The following is a 23,897-nucleotide window of genomic DNA, read 5'->3' on the forward strand; positions in this document are numbered from 1 at the left end:
AGGCTAAGCGTAAATTTGGTAAGATTGTAATTCACGTCGGCAGTAATGACACCCGGTTACACCAATCGGAGGTCACTAAAATTAACATTAAATCGGTGTGTAACTTTGCAAAAACAATGTCGGACTCTGTAGTTTTCTCTGGGCCCCTCCCCAATCAGACCGGGAGTGACATGTTTAGCCGCATGTTCTCCTTGAATTGCTGGCTGTCTGAGTGGTGTCCAAAAAATGAGGTGGGCTTCATAGATAATTGGCAAAGCTTCTGGGGAAAACCTGGTCTTGTTAGGAGAGACGGCATCCATCCCACTTTGGATGGAGCAGCTCTCATTTCTAGAAATCTGGCCAATTTTCTTAAATCCTCCAAACCGTGACTATCCAGGGTTGGGACCAGGAAGCAGAGTTGTAGTCTTACACACCTCTCTGCAGCTTCTCTCCCCCTGCCATCCCCTCATTACCCCATCCCCGTAGAGACGGTGCCTGCTCCCAGACTACCAATAACCAGCAAAAATCTATTTAAGCATAAAAATTCAAAAAGAAAACATAATATAGCACCTTCAACTGCACCACAGACTAAAACAGTTAAATGTGGTCTATTAAACATTAGGTCTCTCTCTTCTAAGTCCCTGTTGGTAAATGATATAATAATTAATCAACATATTGATTTATTCTGCCTTACAGAAACCTGGTTACAGCAGGATGAATATGTTAGTTTAAATGAGTCAACACCCCCGAGTCACACTAACTGTCAGAATGCTCGTAGCACGGGCCGGGGCGGAGGATTAGCAGCAATCTTCCATTCCAGCTTATTAATTAATCAAAAACCCAGACAGAGCTTTAATTCATTTGAAAGCTTGACTCTTAGTCTTGTCCATCCAAATTGGAAGTCCCAAAAACCAGTTTTATTTGTTATTATCTATCGTCCACCTGGTCGTTACTGTGAGTTTCTCTGTGAATTTTCAGACCTTTTGTCTGACTTAGTGCTTAGCTCAGATAAGATAATTATAGTGGGCGATTTTAACATCCACACAGATGCTGAGAATGACAGCCTCAACACTGCATTTAATCTATTATTAGACTCTATTGGCTTTGCTCAAAAAGTAAATGAGTCCACCCACCACTTTAATCATATCTTAGATCTTGTTCTGACTTATGGTATGGAAATAGAAGACTTAACAGTATTCCCTGAAAACTCCCTTCTGTCTGATCATTTCTTAATAACATTTACATTTACTCTGATGGACTACCCTGCAGTGGGGAATAAGTTTCATTACACTAGAAGTCTTTCAGAAAGCGCTGTAACTAGGTTTAAGGATATGATTCCTTCTTTATGTTCTCTAATGCAATATACCAACACAGTGCAGAGTAGCTACCTAAACTCTGTAAGTGAGATAGAGTATCTCGTCAGTAGTTTTACATCCTCATTGAAGACAACTTTGGATGCTGTAGCTCCTCTAAAAAAGAGAGCTTTAAATCAGAAGTGCCTGACTCCGTGGTATAACTCACAAACTCGTAGCTTAAAGCAGATAACCCGTAAGTTGGAGAGGAAATGGCGTCTCACTAATTTAGAAGATCTTCACTTAGCCTGGAAAAAGAGTCTGTTGCTCTATAAAAAAGCCCTCCGTAAAGCTAGGACATCTTTCTACTCATCACTAATTGAAGAAAATAAGAACAACCCCAGGTTTCTTTTCAGCACTGTAGCCAGGCTGACAAAGAGTCAGAGCTCTATTGAGCTGAGTATTCCATTAACTTTAACTAGTAATGACTTCATGACTTTCTTTGCTAACAAAATTTTAACTATTAGAGAAAAAATTACTCATAACCATCCCAAAGACGTATCGTTATCTTTGGCTGCTTTCAGTGATGCCGGTATTTGGTTAGACTCTTTCTCTCCGATTGTTCTGTCTGAGTTATTTTCATTAGTTACTTCATCCAAACCATCAACATGTTTATTAGACCCCATTCCTACCAGGCTGCTCAAGGAAGCCCTACCATTATTTAATGCTTCGATCTTAAATATGATCAATCTATCTTTGTTAGTTGGCTATGTACCACAGGCTTTTAAGGTGGCAGTAATTAAACCATTACTTATCAATCAATCAATCAATCAATTTTTTTTATATAGCGCCAAATCACAACAAACAGTTGCCCCAAGGCGCTTTATATTGTAAGGCAAGGCCATACAATAATTATGTAAAACCCCAACGGTCAAAACGACCCCCTGTGAGCAAGCACTTGGCTACAGTGGGAAGGAAAAACTCCCTTTTAACAGGAAGAAACCTCCAGCAGAACCAGGCTCAGGGAGGGGCAGTCTTCTGCTGGGACTGGTTGGGGCTGAGGGAGAGAACTTAAAGAACTTAAAAAGCCATCACTTGACCCAGCTATCTTAGCTAATTATAGGCCAATCTCCAACCTTCCTTTTCTCTCAAAAATTCTTGAAAGGGTAGTTGTAAAACAGCTAACTGATCATCTGCAGAGGAATGGTCTATTTGAAGAGTTTCAGTCAGGTTTTAGAATTCATCATAGTACAGAAACAGCATTAGTGAAGGTTACAAATGATCTTCTTATGGCCTCGGACAGTGGACTCATCTCTGTGCTTGTTCTGATAGACCTCAGTGCTGCTTTTGATACTGTTGACCATAAAATTTTATTACAGAGATTAGAGCATGCCATAGGTATTAAAGGCATTGCGCTGCGGTGGTTTGAATCATATTTGTCTAATAGATTACAATTTGTTCATGTAAATGGGGAATCTTCTTCACAGACTAAAGTTAATTATGGAGTTCCACAAGGTTCTGTGCTAGGACCAATTTTATTCACTTTATACATGCTTCCCTTAGGCAGTATTATTAGACGGTATTGCTTAAATTTTCATTGTTACGCAGATGATACCCAGCTTTATCTATCCATGAAGCCAGAGGATACACACCAATTAGCTAAACTGCAGGATTGTCTTACAGACATAAAGACATGGATGACCTCTAATTTCCTGCTTTTAAACTCAGATAAAACTGAAGTTATTGTACTTGGCCCCACAAATCTTAGAAGCATGGTGTCTAACCAGATCGTTACTCTGGATGGCATTTCCCTGATCTCTAGTAATACTGTGAGAAATCTTGGAGTCATTTTTGATCAGGATATGTCATTCAAAAACAAATATTAAACAAATATGTAGGACTGCCTTTTTGCATTTACGCAATATCTCTAAAATCAGAAAGGTCTTGTCTCAGAGTGATGCTGAAAAACTAATTCATGCATTTATTTCCTCTAGGCTGGACTATTGTAATTCATTATTATCAGGTTGTCCTAAAAGTTCCCTAAAAAGCCTTCAGTTGGTTCAGAATGCTGCAGCTAGAGTACTGAAGGGGACTAGCAGGAGAGAGCATATCTCACCCGTGTTGGCCTCTCTTCATTGGCTTCCTGTTAATTCTAGAATAGAATTTAAAATTCTTCTTCTTACTTATAAGGTTTTGAATAATCAGGTCCCATCTTATCTTAGGGACCTCGTAGTACCATATTACCCCATTAGAGCGCTTCGCTCTCAGACTGCGGGCTTACTTGTGGTCCCTAGGGTTTGTAAGAGTAGAATGGGAGAGGCAGAGCCTTCAGCTTTCAGGCTCCTCTCCTGTGGAACCAGCTCCCAATTCAGATCAGGGAGACAGATACCCTCTCTACTTTTAAGATTAGGCTTAAAACTTTCCTTTTCGCTAAGGCTTATAGTTAGGGCTGGATTGGGTGACCCTGGACCATCCCTTGGTTATGTTGCTTTAGACGTAGACTGTGGGGGGGTTCCCATGATGCACTGTTTCTTTCTCTTTTTGCTCTGTATGCGTCACTCTGCATTTAATCATTAGTGATCGATCTCTGCCCCCCTTCTCGGCATGTTTTTTTCCTGGTTCTTTCCCTCAGCCCCAACCAGTCTCAGCAGAAGACTGCCCCTCCCTGAGCCTGGTTCTGCTGGAGGTTTCTTCCTGTTAAAAGGGAGTTTTTCCTTCCCACTGTGGCCAAGTGCTTGCTCATAGGGGGTCGTTTTGACCGTTGGGGTTTTTCATAATTATTGTATGGCCTTGCCTTACAATATAAAGCGCCTTGGGGCAACTGTTTGTTGTGATTTGGCGCTATATAAGAAAAAAGTTGATTGATTGATTGATTGATGTGGGAATGCCTCCGCACGTCTTTCATTACAAAATCTCCTGTAACAGTGGAATGTGCCGCAAAAGTGCTGATGTCCACCTCTTCTGCCATTTCTCTGGTAGTCACACGACATCCCGGATCAACACAGCCTTCACTTTGGAAATGATCTGGTCATTTCAGCCTGTCGATGGCCGCTCGAAGTGCGGCGCACCCTCAGCCGCTGTGGGCCGTCTTTAATCCGGTTGTAATGCTCCTTAATCTGTGTGATGCCCATAGCATTTTCACTGAAAGCCATCTGAATTTTCCGAATGGTTTCCACCTGGCTGTCTCACACAGTTTCTTGAAAAATTTGATGCAGCACTGCTCCAGCCGTTCAGACATTTTCTTGACAATGAAAATCCGATGAGAGGGGAGGACCAGTGCTCACTCAAAGCCTGCCCACAGGCGAATGACGCAACCGACAGGCGTGAAAAAACTCACACATGCGCACAAAGGTTCAAGCTTGGCTGATGCAAGCACACATGATTCAAATCCATATAGTTTTTGCAAAAAATAAAAAGGTTTGATACTTTTCTAACAGACCTCGTACTTCAATAAAAAAAGAAAAAACTACATAAAATACACTCAACAAAAATATAAAGGTAACACTTGGTTTTGCTCCCATTTTGTATGAGATGAATTCAAAGATCTAAAACTTTTTCCACATACACAATATCACCATTTCCCTCAAATATTGTTCACAAACCAGTCTAAATCTGTGATAGTGAGCACTTCTCCTTTGCTGAGATAATCCATCCCACCTCACAGGTGTGCCATATCAAGATGCTGATTAGACACCATGATTAGTGCACAGGTGTGCCTTAGACTGCCCACAATAAAAGGCCACTCTGAAAGGTGCAGTTTTATCACACAGCACAATGCCACAGATGTCGCAAGATTTGAGGGAGCGTGCAATTGGCATGCTGACAGCAGGAATGTCAACCAGAGCTGTTGCTCGTGTATTGAATGTTCATTTCTCTACCATAAGCCGTCTCCAAAGGCGTTTCAGAGAATTTGGCACTACATCCAACCAGCCTCAGAACCGCAGACCACGTGTAACCACACCAGCCCAGGACCTCCACATCCAGCATGTTCACCTCCAAGATCGTCTGAGACCAGCCACTCGGACAGCTGCTGAAACAATCGGTTTGCATAACCAAAGAATTTCTGCACAAACTGTCAGAAACCGTCTCAGGGAAGCTCATCTGCATGCTCGTCGTCCTCATTGGGGTCTTGACCTGACTCCAGTTCGTCGTCGTAACCGACTTGAGTGGGCAAATGCTCACATTCGCTGGCGTTTGGCATGTTGGAGAGGTGTTCTCTTCACGGATGAATCCCGGTTCACACTGTTCAGGGCAGATGGCAGACAGCGTGTGTGGCGTCCTGTGGGTGAGCGGTTTTCTGATGTCAATGTTGTGGATCGAGTGGCCCATGGTGGCGGTGGGGTTATGGTATGGGCAGGCGTCTGTTATGGACGAAGAACACAGGTGCATTTTATTGATGGCATTTTGAATGCACAGAGATACCGTGACGAGATCCTGAGGCCCATTGTTGTGCTATACATCCAAGAACATCACCTCATGTTGCAGCAGGATAATGCACGGCCCCATGTTGCAAGGATCTGTACACAATTCTTGGAAGCTGAAAATGTCCCAGTTCTTGCATGGCCGGCATACTCACCGGACATGTCACCCATTGAGCATGTTTGGGATGCTCTGGACCAGCGTATACGACAGCGTGTACCAGTTCCTGCCAATATCCAGCAACTTCGCACAGCCATTGAAGAGGAGTGGACCAACATTCCACAGGCCACAATTGACAACCTGATCAACTCTATGTGAAGGAGATGTGTTGCACTGCATGAGGCAAATGGTGGTCACACCAGATATTGATTGGTATCCCCCCCAATAAAACAAAACTGCACCTTTCAGAGTGGCCTTTTATTGTGGGCAGTCTAAGGCACACCTGTGCACTAATCATGGTGTCTAATCAGCATCTTGATATGGCACACCTGTGAAGTGGGATGGATTATCTCAGCAAAGGAGAAGTGCTCACTATCACAGATTTAGACTGGTTTGTGAACAATATTTGAGGGAAATGGTGATATTGTGTATGTGGAAAAAGTTTTAGATCTTTGAGTTCATCTCATACAAAATGGGAGCAAAACCAAAAGTGTTGTGTTTATATTTTTGTTGAGTGTATATGCATTCCATTTCTCTTGCTTTGTGCTGTGACTATTCTGGTAATTCTAGCATATTGTCTAGCGTTGGGACCAGGAGGCAGAGCTGTGGTCTTATACACCTCTCTGCAGCTTCTCTCCCCCTGCCATCCCCCTATTACCCCATCCCCGTAGAGACGGTGCCTGCTCCCAGACCACCAATAACTAGCAAAAATCTATTTAAGCATAAAAATTCAAAAAGAAAAAATAATATAGCACCTTCAATTGCACCACAGACTAAAACAGTTAAATGTGGTCTATTAAACATTAGGTCTCTTTCTTCTAAGTCCCTGTTGGTAAATGATATAATAATTGATCAACGTATTGATTTATTCTGCCTAACAGAAACTTGGTTACAGCAGGATGAATATGTTAGTTTAAATGAGTCAACACCCCCGAGTCACACTAACTGTCAGAATGCTCGTAGCACGGGCCGGGGCGGAGGATTAGCAGCAATCTTTCATTCCAGCTTATTAATTAATCAAAAACCTAGACAGAGCTTTAATTCATTTGAAAGCTTGTCTCTTAGTCTTGTCCATCCAAATTGGAAGTCCCAAAAAACAGTTTTATTTGTTATTATCTATCGTCCACCTGGTCGTTACTGTGAGTTTCTCTGTGAATTTTCAGACCTTTTGTCTGACTTAGTGCTTAGCTCAGATAAGATAATTATAGTGGGCGATTTTAACATCCACACAGATGCTGAGAATGACAGCCTCAACACTGCATTTAATCTATTATTAGACTCTATCGGCTTTGCTCAAAAAGTAAATGAGTCCACCCACCACTTTAATCATATTTTAGATCTTGTTCTGACTTATGGTATGGAAATAGAAGACTTAACAGTATTCCCTGAAAACTCCCTTTTGTCTGATCATTTTTTAATAACATTTACATTTACCCTGATGGACTACCCTGCAGTGGGGAATAAGTTTCATTACACTAGAAGTCTTTCAGAAAGCGCTGTAACTAGGTTTAAGGATATGATTCCTTCTTTATGTTCTCTAATGTCATATACCAACACAGAGCAGAGTAGCTACCTAAACTCTGTAAGGGAGTTAGAGTATCTTGTCAATAGTTTTACATCCTCATTGAAGACAACTTTGGATGCTGTAGCTCCTCTGAAAAAGAGAGCTTTAAATCAGAAGTGTCTGACTCCGTGGTATAACTCATAAACTCGTAGCTTAAAGCAGATAACCCGTAAGTTGGAGAGGAAATGGCGTCTCACTAATTTAGAAGATCTTCACTTAGCCTGGAAAAAGAGTTTGTTGCTCTATAAGAAAGCCCTTCGTGAAGCTAGGACATCTTTCTACTCATCACTAATTGAAGAAAATAAGAACAACCCCAGGTTTCTTTTCAGCACTGTAGCCAGGCTGACAAAGAGTCAGAGCTCTATTGAGCTGAGTATTCCATTAACTTTAACTAGTAATGACTTCATGACTTTCTTTGCTAACAAAATTTTGACTATTAGAGAAAAAATTACTCATAACCATCCCAAAGATGTATCGTTATCTTTGGCTGCTTTCAGTGATGCCGGTATTTGGTTAGACTCTTTCTCTCCGATTGTTCTGTCTGAGTTATTTTCATTAGTTACTTCATCCAAACCATCAACATGCTTATTAGACCCCATTCCTGCCAGGCTGCTCAAGGAAGTCCTACCATTATTTAATGCTTCAATCTTAAATATGATCAATCTATCTTTGTTAGTTGGTTATGTACCACAGGCCTTTAAGGTGGCAGTAATTAAACCATTACTTAAAAAGCCATCACTTGACCCAGCTATCTTAGCTAATTATAGGCCAATCTCCAACCTTCCTTTTCTCTCAAAGATTCTTGAGAGGGTAGTTGTAAAACAGCTAACTGATCACCTGCAGAGGAATGGTCTATTTGAAGAGTTTCAGTCAGGTTTTAGAATTCATCATAGTACAGAAACAGCATTAGTGAAGGTTACAAATGATCTTCTTATGGCTTCGGACAGTGGACTTATCTCTGTGCTTGTTCTGTTGGACCTCAGTGCTGCTTTTGATACTGTTGACCATAAAATTTTATTACAGAGATTAGAGCATGTCATAGGTATTAAAGGCATTGCGCTGCGGTGGTTTGAATCATATTTGTCTAATAGATTACAGTTTGTTCATGTAAATGGGGAATCTTCTTCACAGACTAAAGTTAATTATGGAGTTCCACAAGGTTCTGTGCTAGGACCAATTTTATTCACTTTATACATGCTTCCCTTGGGCAGTATTATTAGACGGTATTGCTTAAATTTTCATTGTTACGCAGATGATACCCAGCTTTATCTATCCATGAAGCCAGAGGATACGCACCAATTAGCTAAACTGCAGGATTGTCTTACAGACATAAAGACATGGATGACCTCTAATTTCCTGCTTTTAAACTCAGATAAAACTGAAGTTATTGTACTTGGCCCCACAAATCTTAGAAGCATGGTGTCTAACCAGATCGTTACTCTGGATGGCATTTCCCTGATCTCTAGTAATACTGTGAGAAATCTTGGAGTTATTTTTGATCAGGATATGTCATTCAAAGCGCATATTAAACAAATATGTAGGACTGCCTTTTTGCATTTACGCAATATCTCTAAAATCAGAAAGGTCTTGTCTCAGAGTGATGCTGAAAAACTAATTCATGCATTTATTTCCTCTAGGCTGGACTATTGTAATTCATTATTATCAGGTTGTCCTAAAAGTTCCCTAAAAAGCCTTCAGTTGGTTCAGAATGCTGCAGCTAGAGTACTGACGGGGACTAGCAGGAGAGAGCATATCTCACCCGTGTTGGCCTCCCTTCATTGGCTTCCTGTTAATGCTAGAATAGAATTTAAAATTCTTCTTCTTACTTATAAGGTTTTGAATAATCAGGTCCCATCTTATCTTAGGGACCTCGTAGTACCATATTACCCCATTAGAGCGCTTCGCTCTCAGACTGCGGGCTTACTTGTAGTTCCTAGGGTTTGTAAGAGTAGAATGGGAGGCAGAGCCTTCAGCTTTCAGGCTCCTCTCCTGTGGAACCAGCTCCCAATTCAGATCAGGGAGACAGATACCCTCTCTACTTTTAAGATTAGGCTTAAAACTTTCCTTTTCGCTCAGGCTTATAGTTAGGGCTGGATCGGGTGACCCTGGACCATCCCTTGGTTATGTTGCTTTAGACGTAGACTGTGTTTCATAATTATTGTATGGCCTTGCCTTGCAATGTGGAGCGCCTTGGGGCAACTGTTTGTTGTGATTTGGCGCTATACAAGAAAAAAGTTGATTGATTGATTGATATTTATTAAAAGTATTAATAAATTTAAAAAAAGAGCCGTGGGACAACCCAATAAAGTGCAGTGTCACAATAGGTAAATATATCCATCCCGCGGTACAATCAGGACACTTATAAATTCCTGCTAGCTTGAATATTTGGCATGTTAAAAATCCTCATTGATTAAACATGGGGCTAACTAAATAAATCTGCATCCGGTGACGTCGTGTCAGCCTAAGGCAATATTTTTAATAAAAAATGGAAATGGCTGCAGGGCTCCAGGAGTGTGGGAGCTGTATGATGACCTGGCTGTTGAGGTGAAGTCTGTGGCAGAGAACACAGTTGTGTGTCCACATGCAGTTTTGTATTGTCTGTAATTTGAATGTTTCTGTTGTAACAGATGTTCTGCATATTTTTTTGGTTTCTCTTATATTTGTGATTATCAGATTTAATATAATGTAATCAGTTTGTGATACAGTTCACCTGCCAATAATTGTTCAGTTTTAAGATGGGCCCTGTGGAGGTCTCCTGTAACAAATGTGAAACAAAAGTTTTTGTATTGTTTGTCAGCTTTTACGTAAAATCATACAAGAAATGTTACATGAATGTATATAAAATTGTATGTTTTAAATTTCAAATGGATTGATTGCATATATAGATGTACACAGATATAGGCTACACAGATGAATAGAAAACGCATTTGTCCACAACTGCAAAAGGTGACACGGTTAAAAAAAAGCCTGCGAAACTTGATTAATTACGTCCACGTGGCATTTGATCTGTGTAGCGAAGAACCTGTAAATTTAAACTGCAATTTTTATCAACGAGCTCCAACAATATCGAAAACCTAAGTATATGTAATTTGTGATTTCTAATCTTTTTATCTATTGTATCTATTTAATTTAAAGTTAAATATGATGCAAAATTCATATTTCATTTTCTTTATATTTCATGTCATTTGATGTTGTATATTAGTCATAAATAATATCAAAATACATCAACGCTGGATGATATAGCTTTGTTGCCCTGTTCAAAAATTTACAGACAGTAGCTTCAATGTGTGAGTGCAAAGAGAGGCATCAGACACTTGAACACTGTCACACAGAGGAAATGTAAACTTTTTTTATTAAACAATTCTGAATTATTTTAGCATTTGATGAATGTACTCTGCAGCACGTTTTAGTCTTGTCAAAGTCATTTGACAAGACTCACCTTAAGTTCACTTTAAATTTGGAGTATTTTTCATCTGATTGACTTGAAATGTGGTGAAAGCATGCAGAGTGGCAGTGTTCCAATGAAATTTACCACTGATAATTGGATCAAACTTCACAAATTTGGGGAAAATAAATGAAAAGTCACCTGGTGGCAAACACCAGAATTTCAGCTTTCTCAACTGGCACAAACCAAAAGTACAGCTTGCTGTTGTTGCTGTGACCTTTGCCATAAGGTGGTGCCACCTGGTGGCAAACACGAAGTACAGCATTGCTCTCACAGAGTCATGTACAGTAGTGTTCAGAATAATAGTAGTGCTATGTGACTAAAAAGATTAATCCAGGTTTTGAGTATATTTCTTATTGTTACATGGGAAACAAGGTACCAGTAGATTCTCACAAATCCAACAAGACCAAGCATTCATGATATGCACACTCTTAAGGCTATGAAATTGGGCTATTAGTAAAAAAAAAGTAGAAAAGGGGGGTGTTCACAATAATAGTAGCATCTGCTGTTGACGCTACAAACTCAAAACTATTATGTTCAAACTGCTTTTTTAGCAATCATGTGAATCACTAAACTAGTATTTAGTTGTATAACCACAGTTTTTCATGATTTCTTCACATCTGCGAGGCATTAATTTTGTTGATTTGGAACCAAGATTTTGCTGGTTTACTAGTGTGCTTGGGGTCATTGTCTTGTTGAAACACCCATTTCAAGGGCATGTCCTCTTCAGCATAAGGCAACATGACCTCTTCAAGTATTCTGACATATCCAAACTGATCCATGATACTTGGTATGCGATATATAGGCCCAACACCATAGTAGGAGAAACATGCCCATATCATGATGCTTGCACCACCATGCTTCACTGTCTTCACTGTGAACTGTGGCTTGAATTCAGAGTTTGGGGGTCATCTCACAAACTGTCTGCGGCCCTTGGACCCAAAAAGAACAATTTTACTCTCATCAGTCCACAAAATATTCCTCCATTTCTCTTTAGGCAAGTTGATGTGTTCTTTGGCAAATTGTAACCTCTTCTGCACATGTCTTTTATTTAACAGAGGGACTTTGCAGGGGATTCTTGCAAATAAATTATATGAACATGAATCCATAATTGCCTATATTTCCTTTTGGGTTGACTCCATTGTACCTCAGAAAACTGTATCCAAATACTGAACCGTACATTACAAGTGCTATTAAGGATTGCATCAGGAGGAAAAAGAATGCTTTCAAATTTGGTGACACTGGTGGTGTCTGAGCAGCCCAGAAGGAACTCAACCATCAGGTGAGACTAGCCAGGCTGCAATAAAAGTAGGGCTGAAACAACTAATCGAGTTATTCGATTAAAATCAATTATTAAAATAGTTGTCAACTAATTTAGTCATCGATTAGTTGCTAAATAACTTTGTTTTACTGCAAATGTTTTGTTTCTTCCATATAATCAACCAAGCTTTGCTTTGAATCTTAATCTCAGTGAAGGAGTGCTTTGAGCTGCTGCTTCATTGGTTTCATTTGTTTTATTTCGCGTTATCTTAATTTTTCTCCACTAAAACCCTAAAGAGCATATGTCTCTGAGGAATATTTAATATTAATAGCAACAATAATAGTAGTAATAATAACTAATAATGCTACAATACAATTTTAGAGAAAGAGACATGAGTCACATGTCACTGTGAAATGACCACATAGTTTACAAGTTATCCAGAGAATGTTGCACATATAATGAGTCAGGCTACAGTTTTTGATTTAGGTTTTATGGTTAACTGGTTATGCTAATTGCTCATTTGCAGCAATAAAAATACCTTTTTCACCATATATTTTATAACATTTATATGTTTCAATGTTGTTTTATGGCAGCTCAGCCCTTTGATAAAGCAATGCCATTTGAAATTATTTTTGTTCTTTAATATAAACTGTTTTATTCTTTATTATTTTATATTTCAACAGCCAAGGGACATTTGACAGTTTGTTGATTTTCAAGTATTTTAAGTTTTCAAATAATGTTCTGTTGTTAAATAAAGTGATGGAAGGAGAGAAAAATTGTTTCCCAGGCACATTTTTAAAAAATTCCCCGCTAATCCGATTAATCGTGTCATCTGATGGATAATAATCATATTATTCCCTTTGATCACTTTGGGTGAAGAGACTCAGTCTCAGACGAGCTGCTGTGGTCCCAAATGACACATGCGCAGTGAAGCCACGCAGACCAGTTTTTTTTTGGGGGGGGGGGGTTCCAGTATGTGACACCGGTACATATGCTAGGATGCTGTTCATTGATTTTAGCTCTGCTTTAAACTCTATTCAGCCACACATTCTTCTTAGGAAGTTGGCACAAATGAAAGTTAACCCTTTCTTAGTCAGGTGGTATCATTCATTCCTGACAAACAGACCACAGCAAGTAAAAACAAATGGAACACTTTCAGATACAGTGGTGAGCTGTATGGGAGCCCCCCAGGGGTGCACCAGCTCAGGTAGTTCTGGACCTGATCAGCATGTGGTGAAGTTTTCTGATGGTATTGTCATTCTGAGTCTACTCTCCAGGTCACTTGATGTTTCTTCCCACCTGGCCGCTGTGGATGAGTTTGTGGCTCCAGATTAATACGAACAAGACGGTGGAGATGATGCTGGAACCCAGATCAGCCGGTGACCAGAGCCCTGCCGTCATACACAACCTTACAATTAACCAGGTGACCAAGCACCTTGGTGTCCACAGTAACAGTAACTTCTGGACCAGAATTCATCAGTTTTCACTTCCTGCACACACTCCATTTATTTGGGGTCTGCAAAAATATTATGCTGATCTTTTACAGAGCAATGCCCAAGTCTGTTCTTTGCTACGGTATCGCCGGCTGGTCTGGGAACCTTCCAGTCAAACGGAAAGCACAGATCCACTCCCTCATTAAAACCGCAGGTAAGATCACGGGCCACACTCCTCCCAGTCTGCAAGAACTCTCTGACCAAGCAAAAAACACCTTAACGGACAGCTCACGTTCTGCACCCTGCTAAAATCAGAGAGGAGGTGTCGCGTTCCTCTGTGCAAATGCAACCAGTACAAAAAACCCCCACCCCTCATACACCAAGCCAAATGTCTCCTAAGAGAAACAATTCATAAATAACTTCGAAAATAAACTAAAGGCAACCTGGTGACAAAAACCAGAGTGACAGCTGTGTGTCATAAGATGGTGCCACCTGGTGTCAAAAACCGGACGTATAGATGGGCTTCCGGTTGATGTACAGAAGAACACAGATGGGCGACTCAAAACAACTGTGGGGCAAATTAAATTTAGAAATAAAATGCAAATCTAGCTGAAGAAGAATGACTTTGATTGCACTGACTTTTGGCCACCCTATTACTGTAATATTCTCCGTTTTACTGCAGTATTACAGTCGTATTACCTGTGGTTTGGTTTCTTCTTCATCTTTGTAAAAATAAAGCTGATCTGAGCGCAGAACAAACCAGCGGAGCTGCCAGTTCTTCATAATGCTGCGCTGTTTCTTCAGCCAGCCAGCTTTCAGCGCCCCCTCTTGGAGGTTAGGAGAGGCCGGTCGGCACGAGCCCCTTGACATGTCGCCCATTACCATACTCTTGGACCGAGCTGCAAATTCACACATAGGCAGAAAGACAATTTTTTTAGTCACATTTATCTTTCATTTTTGTGTTTTTAATTTTAATGAGAAAAATCAAGTAGATGACACAGTATTCTTCACTTTCATTTTTTTTCCTCATTTATTGAATTAATAAATTTAGCCTCTGTCTATTTTCTGCCTCATCGATATGTTTTGCTACTCATTGTGTTGTGTTTGCTCCCACAGACTTTCATGAACACACACACACACACACACACACACACACACACACACACACACACACACACACACACACACACACACACACACACACACACACACACACACACACACACACACACACACACACACACACACACTCCTCTGCCCCAGGATGATATGTCTGTCTACAAAGGTAGCAGCATGCACAATAAGAAAATAGATGGGAGGAATACACACACAGCCTTGAGCCCCTTTCACACCAGGGCTGCTCCCAGTTGCGTCGTGTGTCGTTATGATGACGCCACGTGGAAGCAACTTGGTGCCGAGACGATGCAGCTCAGTGCCACAACAGCACGAAGGGAGCAAGCAAAAATTAAACATGTTTAATTTTTTTTTGCATCCTCTGCTCGACGCAGAATTAAGTGGTTTCAGCGCAAGTCAGAGCAACAGGACGGTACTCAGCACGACTGGAAGCCACACCCTCACAAGACGACGTTACCCGATGCCAAGTTATGATTTCTGCTGTGTTCCATTGTTCCCAAAGTATAAATCACGCAGGATTGTTTTTATACCGTGTACACAATGCAGTAAAAACTACACACTTAAAAAAAGACCACAGGAAAAAAAAAATGCTGATTGCAGATGCAGCTCCTCTCTGTGTGGAGCTGTCTGGTGAAGACAGGCACTGTGAAGCAGCTTCTTCTCTCACAAATGTGTTTAAATAAAATCCATAAAAGTCCTGATCACAGACTGATTGCCAGAGACATCCAGTAAAACGTCCGGACATCTCCAGTCCACTCACAGATGGTATGTTCACACGCGCACATGTGAACAATAAAGAAAGGAAAAAAAAAAAAAAACTGTCTGGCTGCAGGCATTAGTTCCTTGTTCTCCGCTCAAACTCTCATCACTGTGTTTAAAAAAGGACAAAAAAGGACATATGTCCTGCTCACAGACTGATTGCCAGAGACAGGACATGTCAACATCAAGTAGAACTCCAGACATCTCCACATTTGCTCACGGATGGTTCGTTCGCGCGTTTATCTTTCCTCAAAGGAGAAAAGATAAACTATAACAGAACTCAGAGCGCAGACCTGCAGCTCAGCACAACAACAAATATAAAGTAGAAAAGAAGTCAGAGTGCACAGTCTTTCTGCAGCCAAACTGTGCACTCTGACTTCTCTGTGCAGAGAACCTGCAGGCTGCGTTCTCACCTCCTCTCTGCCCCCTGCTGCGCGCACCTGATGCAGATATTCCTGTGTCATCATGACGCAACAGGGAGCAGCCCCAGTGTGAAAGGGGCTTTAAATGATAGGAATCTCCCCCTCCATGTCTCAGGTCCTTAGAACAGAGACAGCTTTTTCCACCAGGCTGTCAGGACACTCAACTCCCTCCCTGCTTTGCCCTCTTTCCCCCTGCTGCCCTCCACTCACACATAAACACAAACTGGACTGTTTCACTTTCCACTCCCGCCAATTCCCTAACCTCCCTAACCTAAGCTGCTGTGAAGATATTGCACTTTATACATACAATACTCTCTGCACAATGATCAACAACTGTATATATTCTTGCTCTGGTCATGGAATTTGCACATATCCATTACTGCTGAATGTTGTCCTGCCACTTTGCACTACAAGTATTTGTTTGTTTACATTTACCTTTTGTATAATTTTGTTACAATTACACTATTACAACTTTTTTTTTGTTTTTTGTTTTTACAGCTGTTAGATCTCTACACTTGATATTTATACTTTGTTATTATATTTCTTAAATACCTTCTTTTGTGAGGTCAGGGAGTCCAGAGATCAGGTATTTCAGTTCTCAATATGTTTGTGATGTATTGTAGAAATGACAATAAAGCTGACTTGAACTTGAACTATAAGAAATCAGGAAAAAAAATTGTGGCAGTCAGTAACAGTTACTTTTTTAGACCAAGCAGAGGGAAAAAAATATGGACTCACTCATTTCTGAGGAATAAATTATGGAATCACCCTGTAAATTTTCATCCCCAAAACTAACACCTGCATCAAATCAGATCTGCTCATTAGTCTGCATCTAAAAAGGAGTGATCACACCTTGGAGAGCTGTTGCACCAAGTGGACTGACATGAATCATGGCTCCAACACGAGAGATGTCAATTGAAACAAAGGAGAGGATTATCAAACTCTTAAAAGAGGGTAAATCATCACGCAATGTTGCAAAAGATGTTGGTTGTTCACTGTTAGCTGTGTCTAAACTCTGGACCAAATACAAACAACATGGGAAGGTTGTTAAAGGCAAACATACTGGTAGACCAAGGAAGACATCAAAGCGTCAAGACAGAAAACTTAAAGCGATATATCTCAAAAATCGAAAATGCACAACAAAACAAATGAGGAACGAATGGGAGGAAACTGGAGTCAACGTCTGTGACCGACTGTAAGAAACCGCCTAAAGGAAACGGGATTTACATACAGAAAAGCTAAACAAAAGCCATCATTAACACCTAAACAGAAAAAAACAAGGTTACAATGGGCTAAGGAAAAGAAATCGTGGACTGTGGATGACTGGATGAAAGTCATATTCAGTGATGAATCTCGAATCTGCATTGGGCAAGGTGATGATGCTGGAACTTTTGTTTGGTGCCGTTCCAGTGAGATTTATAAAGATGACTGCCTGAAGAGAACATGTAGATTTCCACAGTCATTGATGATATGGGGCTGCATGTCAGGTAAAGGCACTGGGGAGATGGCTGTCATTACATCATCAATAAATGCACAAGTCTACATTGATATTTGGGACACTTTTCTTATCACATCAAATGAAAGGATGTTTGGGGATGATGAAATCATTTTTTAAGATGATAATGCATCTTGCCATAGAGCAAAAACTGTGAAAACATTTCTTGCAAAAAGACACATAGGGTCAATGTCATGGCCTGCAAATAGTCTGGATCTTAATCCAATTGAAAATCTTTGGTGGAAGTTGAAGAAAATGGTCCATGATAAGGCTCCAACCTGCAAAGCTGATCTGGCAACAGCAATCAGAAAAAGTTGGAGCCAGATTGATGAAGAGTACTGTTTGTCACTCATTAAGTCCATGCCTCAGAGACTGCAAGCTGTTATAAAAGCCAGAGGTGGTGCAACAAAATACTAGTGATGTGTTGGAGCGTTCTTTTGTTTTTCATGATTCCATCATTTTTTCCTCAGAATTGAGTGATTCCATATTTTTTTCCCTCTGCTTGGTCTAAAAAAGTAACCGTTACTGACTGCCACAATTTTTTTTCCTGATTTCTTATAATATTTCTTAAAGCCAGAAAGTTGCCATTTGAAATGACTTTAGTTTTGTGTCATGTCTGTGATCTGATTTTTTTCTACAAAAATAAACAACTGAATGAACATCCTCCGAGGCCAGTGATTCCATCATTTTTGCCAGGGGTTGTATATACGAAATAAAATCACTCCCTGCACTCATGCTTTTAATATAAAGCTGCCTCACTGACCCCTACCGGAATGGTGTGTGAGTCCAGAAAGTAGTTAGCAACATCTTCTGTTGGCTAATATTTGTAGCTTTTAACAGGCTACAAAGCAGGCCTATTACTCTGATTTGAACAACAAAAAAGCATAACTCCAAGCTCCTGTTTGAGACGGTGGCAACACTCATTCATGGACAACCACCTGTAAGTCGCTTTCCTTTTACAGCCCAAGATTTCTTAGATTACTTTGAGAAGAAAATAGAAGACATTAGGTTAAACATATCCCCGCATGCCTTAACCCAGCCACTACACCGTGCTACTGAGGTAGACGACATTACTGAGGTATTACCTAGATTTACAGAATTTGATAGTATCTCACTAGACGTGCTGACGAAACTCGTAAGATCTACAAAAAGCAAAACCTGTTTATTTGATCCTATACCAGTGTTAGGTTCTTTTATCACGATGAGACCTCCAAAAAGAATTGGACAGGAATCTTTTGGATCTGTTCCTAAATGTTTCAAATCTGCAGTGATTAAACCATTACTTAAGAAACCTAATCTTGACCCTAGTGTATTGAAAAACTATCGGCCGATATCAAATCTATCATTTTGCTCTAAAATTCTGGAAAAAGTGGTGCCACGGCAGCTCGTGGACTATCTTACTGAGAATAATCTTTTTGAGCCACTGCAGTCTGCTTTTAGAAAATATCATTCCACAGAGACGGCTCTCACTAAAGTGGTGAATGATCTTCTGCTTACAATGGATTCGGACACCACTACGGTTCTGGTGCTGTTAGATCTCAGTGCTGCGTTTGATACCGTGGATCATCATATTCTACTCGATAGGCTGGAAAATCATTTGGGAATTACTGGGAGTGCCCTTGCATGGTTGACATCATACCTGACCAGTTGTTCCCACTGTGTCTTGTACAATAATACTACCTCTAACATTAGTGACATGAAATTTGGGGGTCCACAGGGGTCTGTCTTAGGCCCCATATTTTCCCCTTTATGTAGCACCCCTTGGGCACATATTGTGGTGTTTTGGGATTACTTTTCACTGCTATGCTGATGATACTCAGTTATACATAACTGCTGGTAATCTCATTCACATAAAATCCTGAGAGGATTTTCTTGCATCAGTGAAAAGCTGGATGTCTAGCAATTTCCTACTTTTAAATCCTGACAAGACTGAAATGATGGTTCTTGGTCCAGTGAGACATCGGCATCAATTTGACCAGCTAACGCTTAGCCTAGGCTCATGTATCATACATCACACTGACAAAGTGACGAACCTTGGGGTAATTTTTGATCCTACGTTGTCCTTTGACCTCCATATTAGAGATATTACGAGGACTGCTTTCTTACACCTGTGAAATATAGCAAAAATTCATCCCATCCTGTCTATAGCTGATGCTGAGACCCTGATTCATGAGTTCGTTTCTTCTAGATTGGACTACTGCAATGTTCTATTTTCTGGCTTACCGCAGTCCATCATTCTGTGAAGACTTTCAAGTCCAGACTTGCTTTTTACTCTTTTAAATTAATTTTATTAGCAAACAGAGCGTGCCGCGGCCTCAACTTTATCTAAATTCTGGGTCTTTTAGTGAGGCTTAGGGCTTATGGCCGGTGTTTTTTCTTCTGTTTTTCTTGTTGCTTAATGCTGGCAAATTATACTGTATTTGTTGTCTTTCTGATGCCTGATCCTGTTTTTTTCCCTCTGTTTGAGGTGCAGCTCCAGCCAGAGATGGGTGTGGTGTCTGTTTCTGAAACCCTCCTGTCCTGTGCACAGGCAACATTTCCTGTATATTTGTTTTGTGAATTGTTTCATAATTTATGTCTGTATCATGGCTCAAGCAGAGGGTCACCACTTTGAGTCTGGTCTGCTAAACCCTAACCCGCACCGTAGACAGTGCTGGTGGAGAGCTGCTTCTGCCTCCTGAGGCGTTGGACGGTTTGCCAGAATTTCTTCGAGGCTGACCGATAGCCCGCCTCCATGGTCTCCCCGAACTCCTCCCATACCCGAGTTTTTGCCTCTGTGACTGCACGGGCTACGGCACGCTTGGCCTTCCGGTACCTGTCAGCTGCCTCCGGGGTCCCACCTACCAACAAAGATAAGTAGGACTCCTTCTTCAGCTTGACGGCATCCCTTACTTCTGGAGTCCACCACCGGGTTCGGGGATTGCCGCCACGACAGGCACCAGAGACATTGTGACCACAGCTACGAGCGGCCGCATCGACAATGGAGGTGGAGAACATGGTCCACTCGGACTCCATGTCTCCAGCCTCCCCCGGGATCTGGGAGAAGCTCCCCCGGAGGTGGGAGCTGAAGATCTCGCTGACAGAGGGTTCCACCAGTCGTTCCCAGCAGACCCTCACTATACGTTTTGGCCTGCCAGGTCTGACCGGCTTCCTCCTCTCCCAGCAGATCCAACTCACTATCAGGTGGTGATAGTCAGATGATACAACTACAAAGTCGATCATCGACCTCTGGCTCAAAGTGTCCTGGTGCCACATGCACTTATGGACACCCTTGTCCATTTGCCATTTGTATTTGTAAAAAAAAAAAAAAAAAGCCATTTGCTAAGCTATAAAGTTGATTTGACAACCGTTTGATATAACCAGGGTCAAAATAAATAGAACATTGCCATCTACTGGTGCCCAGACGCTTAGTACTTGGGGCGAATACTGCCATGAACACTACTGGCCAGTAGAGACCCTGAAAACTTGCAGTTTTCATATGGATCGTTTATTATTCCAAATAAATAATCCGTCCGTGTCTGCTACGTTTAAGATGCGTGAAATTTAATAAACTTAAACCAAATTTCAGACATCTTATATATATTACTTTGGAACAAAGAGGACAGTCAGTGTTTGACAAAAGCAAGATGTTAGAGGTATAGAAGGTATAGAAGATCATTTGTCCCGGCCGCCATGAGATTGTTTAACTCTTCTTGTTAATGTAGTTTTACTTCCATGTGTTTTTATATTTGTCTTATTTATTGGTATTTTATTCTATGGATGACCTGTGTATGTATGCATGCTCTCGGGCAGATGAATTTTCCCTTACAGGGGATGAATAAAGTATCTATCTATCTATCTATCTAAAGAACATGAAGCGTTGCAGCTCACAATGATTCAAACTGAAAATAATGGAGAAGCAACCCGAGCTGCTTCTGGCATTTTTACATAAAACAAACACAATAACAACATCTATAAACCCAGAGAATATATTCACAAGAGTTTTAGGCACAATATACAAAGAGTTTAATGCTGTTATCCGTGTGGAGCCTGATCAGAGCGTCTCAAATGCATTTCTTCCGTCGTGAATGTACTGAGATTACCCATAATGCACTTTGTGGAGACACAATGTCCACACTAAAACTTTCAAAATTGGTGCATTAGTTTAAAACTAAAACATATATCTAACTTCCGACGTGACTGTCATGCCCCGCCCAGTTCCAGGCTTCAGCCCTTATTTTCCCTCTTTATTTGGTTCTGCTCTTTCTGCCCCAGCCTTGTTTTATTAATTGCTATATTCATCATGTGTTTATTCTGTGTTCTATTTTTGCTTTGGCACTTTCTTTCTTTGTTACTCTTAGACTTCAGCCATGTTCCAGTTCCGTTCTAGTTTTGTTCTATCAGTCTGTGTTTTCATGGTTTATCATTTAGTTATTGTTTGCCTATATTGGCTGTTCTCATTTCTGTAATTTGTAATACTGTAATGCCAGGTTTTGTTATCACTTAGTTTCTGTTTTTCTTATAGTTTTGTCTGTCTGTGCCACTTTTGTCATGGTGTGTTATTTCCCATCATTCTGTTTATCATGTTCTGGTTTGCTTTTCAGCTCTGTTCAAGTTTAGATTCCTATTCATGTTTTTCTTTGTATGATCTCTAGTTGTCTTGTCTGTAATCTCTTCACTGCTCACTTGCACCTGTCTGTCTCATCCTGTTCTCGTCTGCTCTGTGTCTGCACTCTTCTCAGTTCTCACGTGTTCACACCCAGCTTCATTTTTATCAGTCTTCTTCTGATCACTCTCTGCACCTGCACTTTCTCATCACTGTTGGCCACGCCCCATTTGTCTGTCATTTCCTTGCCCATTTGTCACCGCCTTTCTGCTTCTCTTTTGCCGCTTAGTTTACACCTGACCACGCCCCCTTCCAGGTCCGTCCTCCGCCACGTGCACCTCATTATCTTATTAACACCTGTTCTTATTTAAACTGCTTCAGTTCACTTCCTCCCTGCTCGTTTGTTGATTCATTCACTTATCAGCACTTTGTCTCATCCTGTTTTTGCCAAGCTGTGTTTTTGACTCTGCTCTGTGGACCGGGTCCTGCTTTTTGCCTCAGCCCTGACAACTCTGTTTGCTCGTGTACTGACCCTGCTTGTTTTTGACCACGTCCTCTGTCTTGTCCCTGCCTGGTACTTTTGCTCCGTGGACTGCCTTCTTGTTACTGAACCCAGGTCTGAATTAAACCATCCTTTACGCATACGTCCTGTTGTGAGCCTGCATTTGTGTCCAGCCTCTGTCTGTGCCTCGCCTCCGCTCAGTCCTGTCAGAACAAAGGAGCCAGACATGGACGCAGCGGGCTCGAACCCGGTCAACAGGAACCAGGACCCCGACGCCATCAAAAGGATTTTTGATGACATTCAGTTTTTCTTTGTGTGTTTCCGGGCCTGCTACTCTCCGAAGGAGAAATTTGATTTTCTAGAGCAGGCATGGGAACTTTTGGAAGCAAATGTTTGGCTTTATGAGCTCTTCCCTGATCTGCAGGACCTTGACACAATTTTTTTCTGGCAAAAGACTTCCCGACTGGATAAAACATCCTGAGGCCCACCTGTATTCTCAACACCTGCCCTCTGATGACGACGCTGAGTGGAGCGACTGTGATGAAGATGACGATGATTCTTCTGAGACAGAGCAGTTTGCAGTTCAGGACACGGTTAATGTGTTATTTAAGATACAGGACCTATTTTTTGAATATCAGGACAATCTGAGTCCACAGAACCGACGTCACGTTCTGTCGGCGCTTGATCAGCTTTTACAAGCCGAGTCAGATGTGGTCTACTCTTTTCCTGAACTGAAGAACATTAAATCTCATTTTAAGCAGGGCCAGGTTCCTCCATGCATTGAGGATCCAACTGATTTTTTGTTTGAATCGGACATCACCGCTGCCTGTTCTTCTACCGAACCACAGTACATAACACTGTCGGACGCAGCCTGGTGCGCATCAACGCAAAAACCGGCCGCACCATCTCAGCCGGAGAAACCGAGATCACAGCCATGCTCAGCACCCATTCTGGCCCCTTCATGGGGGCCACCTAAGCCTGCGCCGCGTAAGACTCTTGTGGATTCCACATGCCCACCACGGGCGAAGCGGAGCCGGTCTCCACCGTTTTGACGCCATCAGCGCGTTGGCACCAGGAAACCCCAACCGCGCTCACGACTTGGACTTCCTCATGCCCGACTTCTCTGCATCTCCCTGAACTAACAACGGCTGTTCCAAGCCTACCACCTGTACCAGCCCTTCATAAGTCTTGTGCACCTGTGCCACGAAAGACCGCGCGCACCGTGCCAGCGGCTGAACCAGTCTCCACACCAGCGGCACCAGCGGCTGAACCAGCTTCCGCGTGCACCACACCTGTGGCTGAACCAGTCTCCGCACCTGTGGCACCTCCAGCCGGACCAGTCTCCACGCGCAATGCGCCAGCGGCACCTGCGGCTGAACCAGTGTCCGCGCGCCCCGCGCGTGCGGCTGAACCAGTCTCCACGCGCCCCGCGCCTGCGGTACCTGCAA

The 23,897-nt window shown here is 41.6% G+C and overlaps 1 protein-coding gene across 1 annotated transcript in view; it reads right to left on the reverse strand.

Moving 5' to 3' along the window:
* si:dkey-191m6.4 (rho GTPase-activating protein 22) overlaps positions 1-23,897 on the reverse strand; it is a 177,503-nt gene that overhangs the window by 114,870 nt on the left and 38,736 nt on the right. The window contains exon 2 of the mRNA XM_034193578.1: positions 14,252-14,451. Coding sequence (XP_034049469.1) covers positions 14,252-14,451 — 200 coding nt within the window. The remainder of the gene's footprint in view (positions 1-14,251; positions 14,452-23,897) is intronic.

This window comes from Thalassophryne amazonica, chromosome 18 (assembly GCF_902500255.1).
Source record: "Thalassophryne amazonica chromosome 18, fThaAma1.1, whole genome shotgun sequence".
NCBI classification, from domain to species: Eukaryota; Metazoa; Chordata; class Actinopteri; order Batrachoidiformes; family Batrachoididae; genus Thalassophryne; species Thalassophryne amazonica.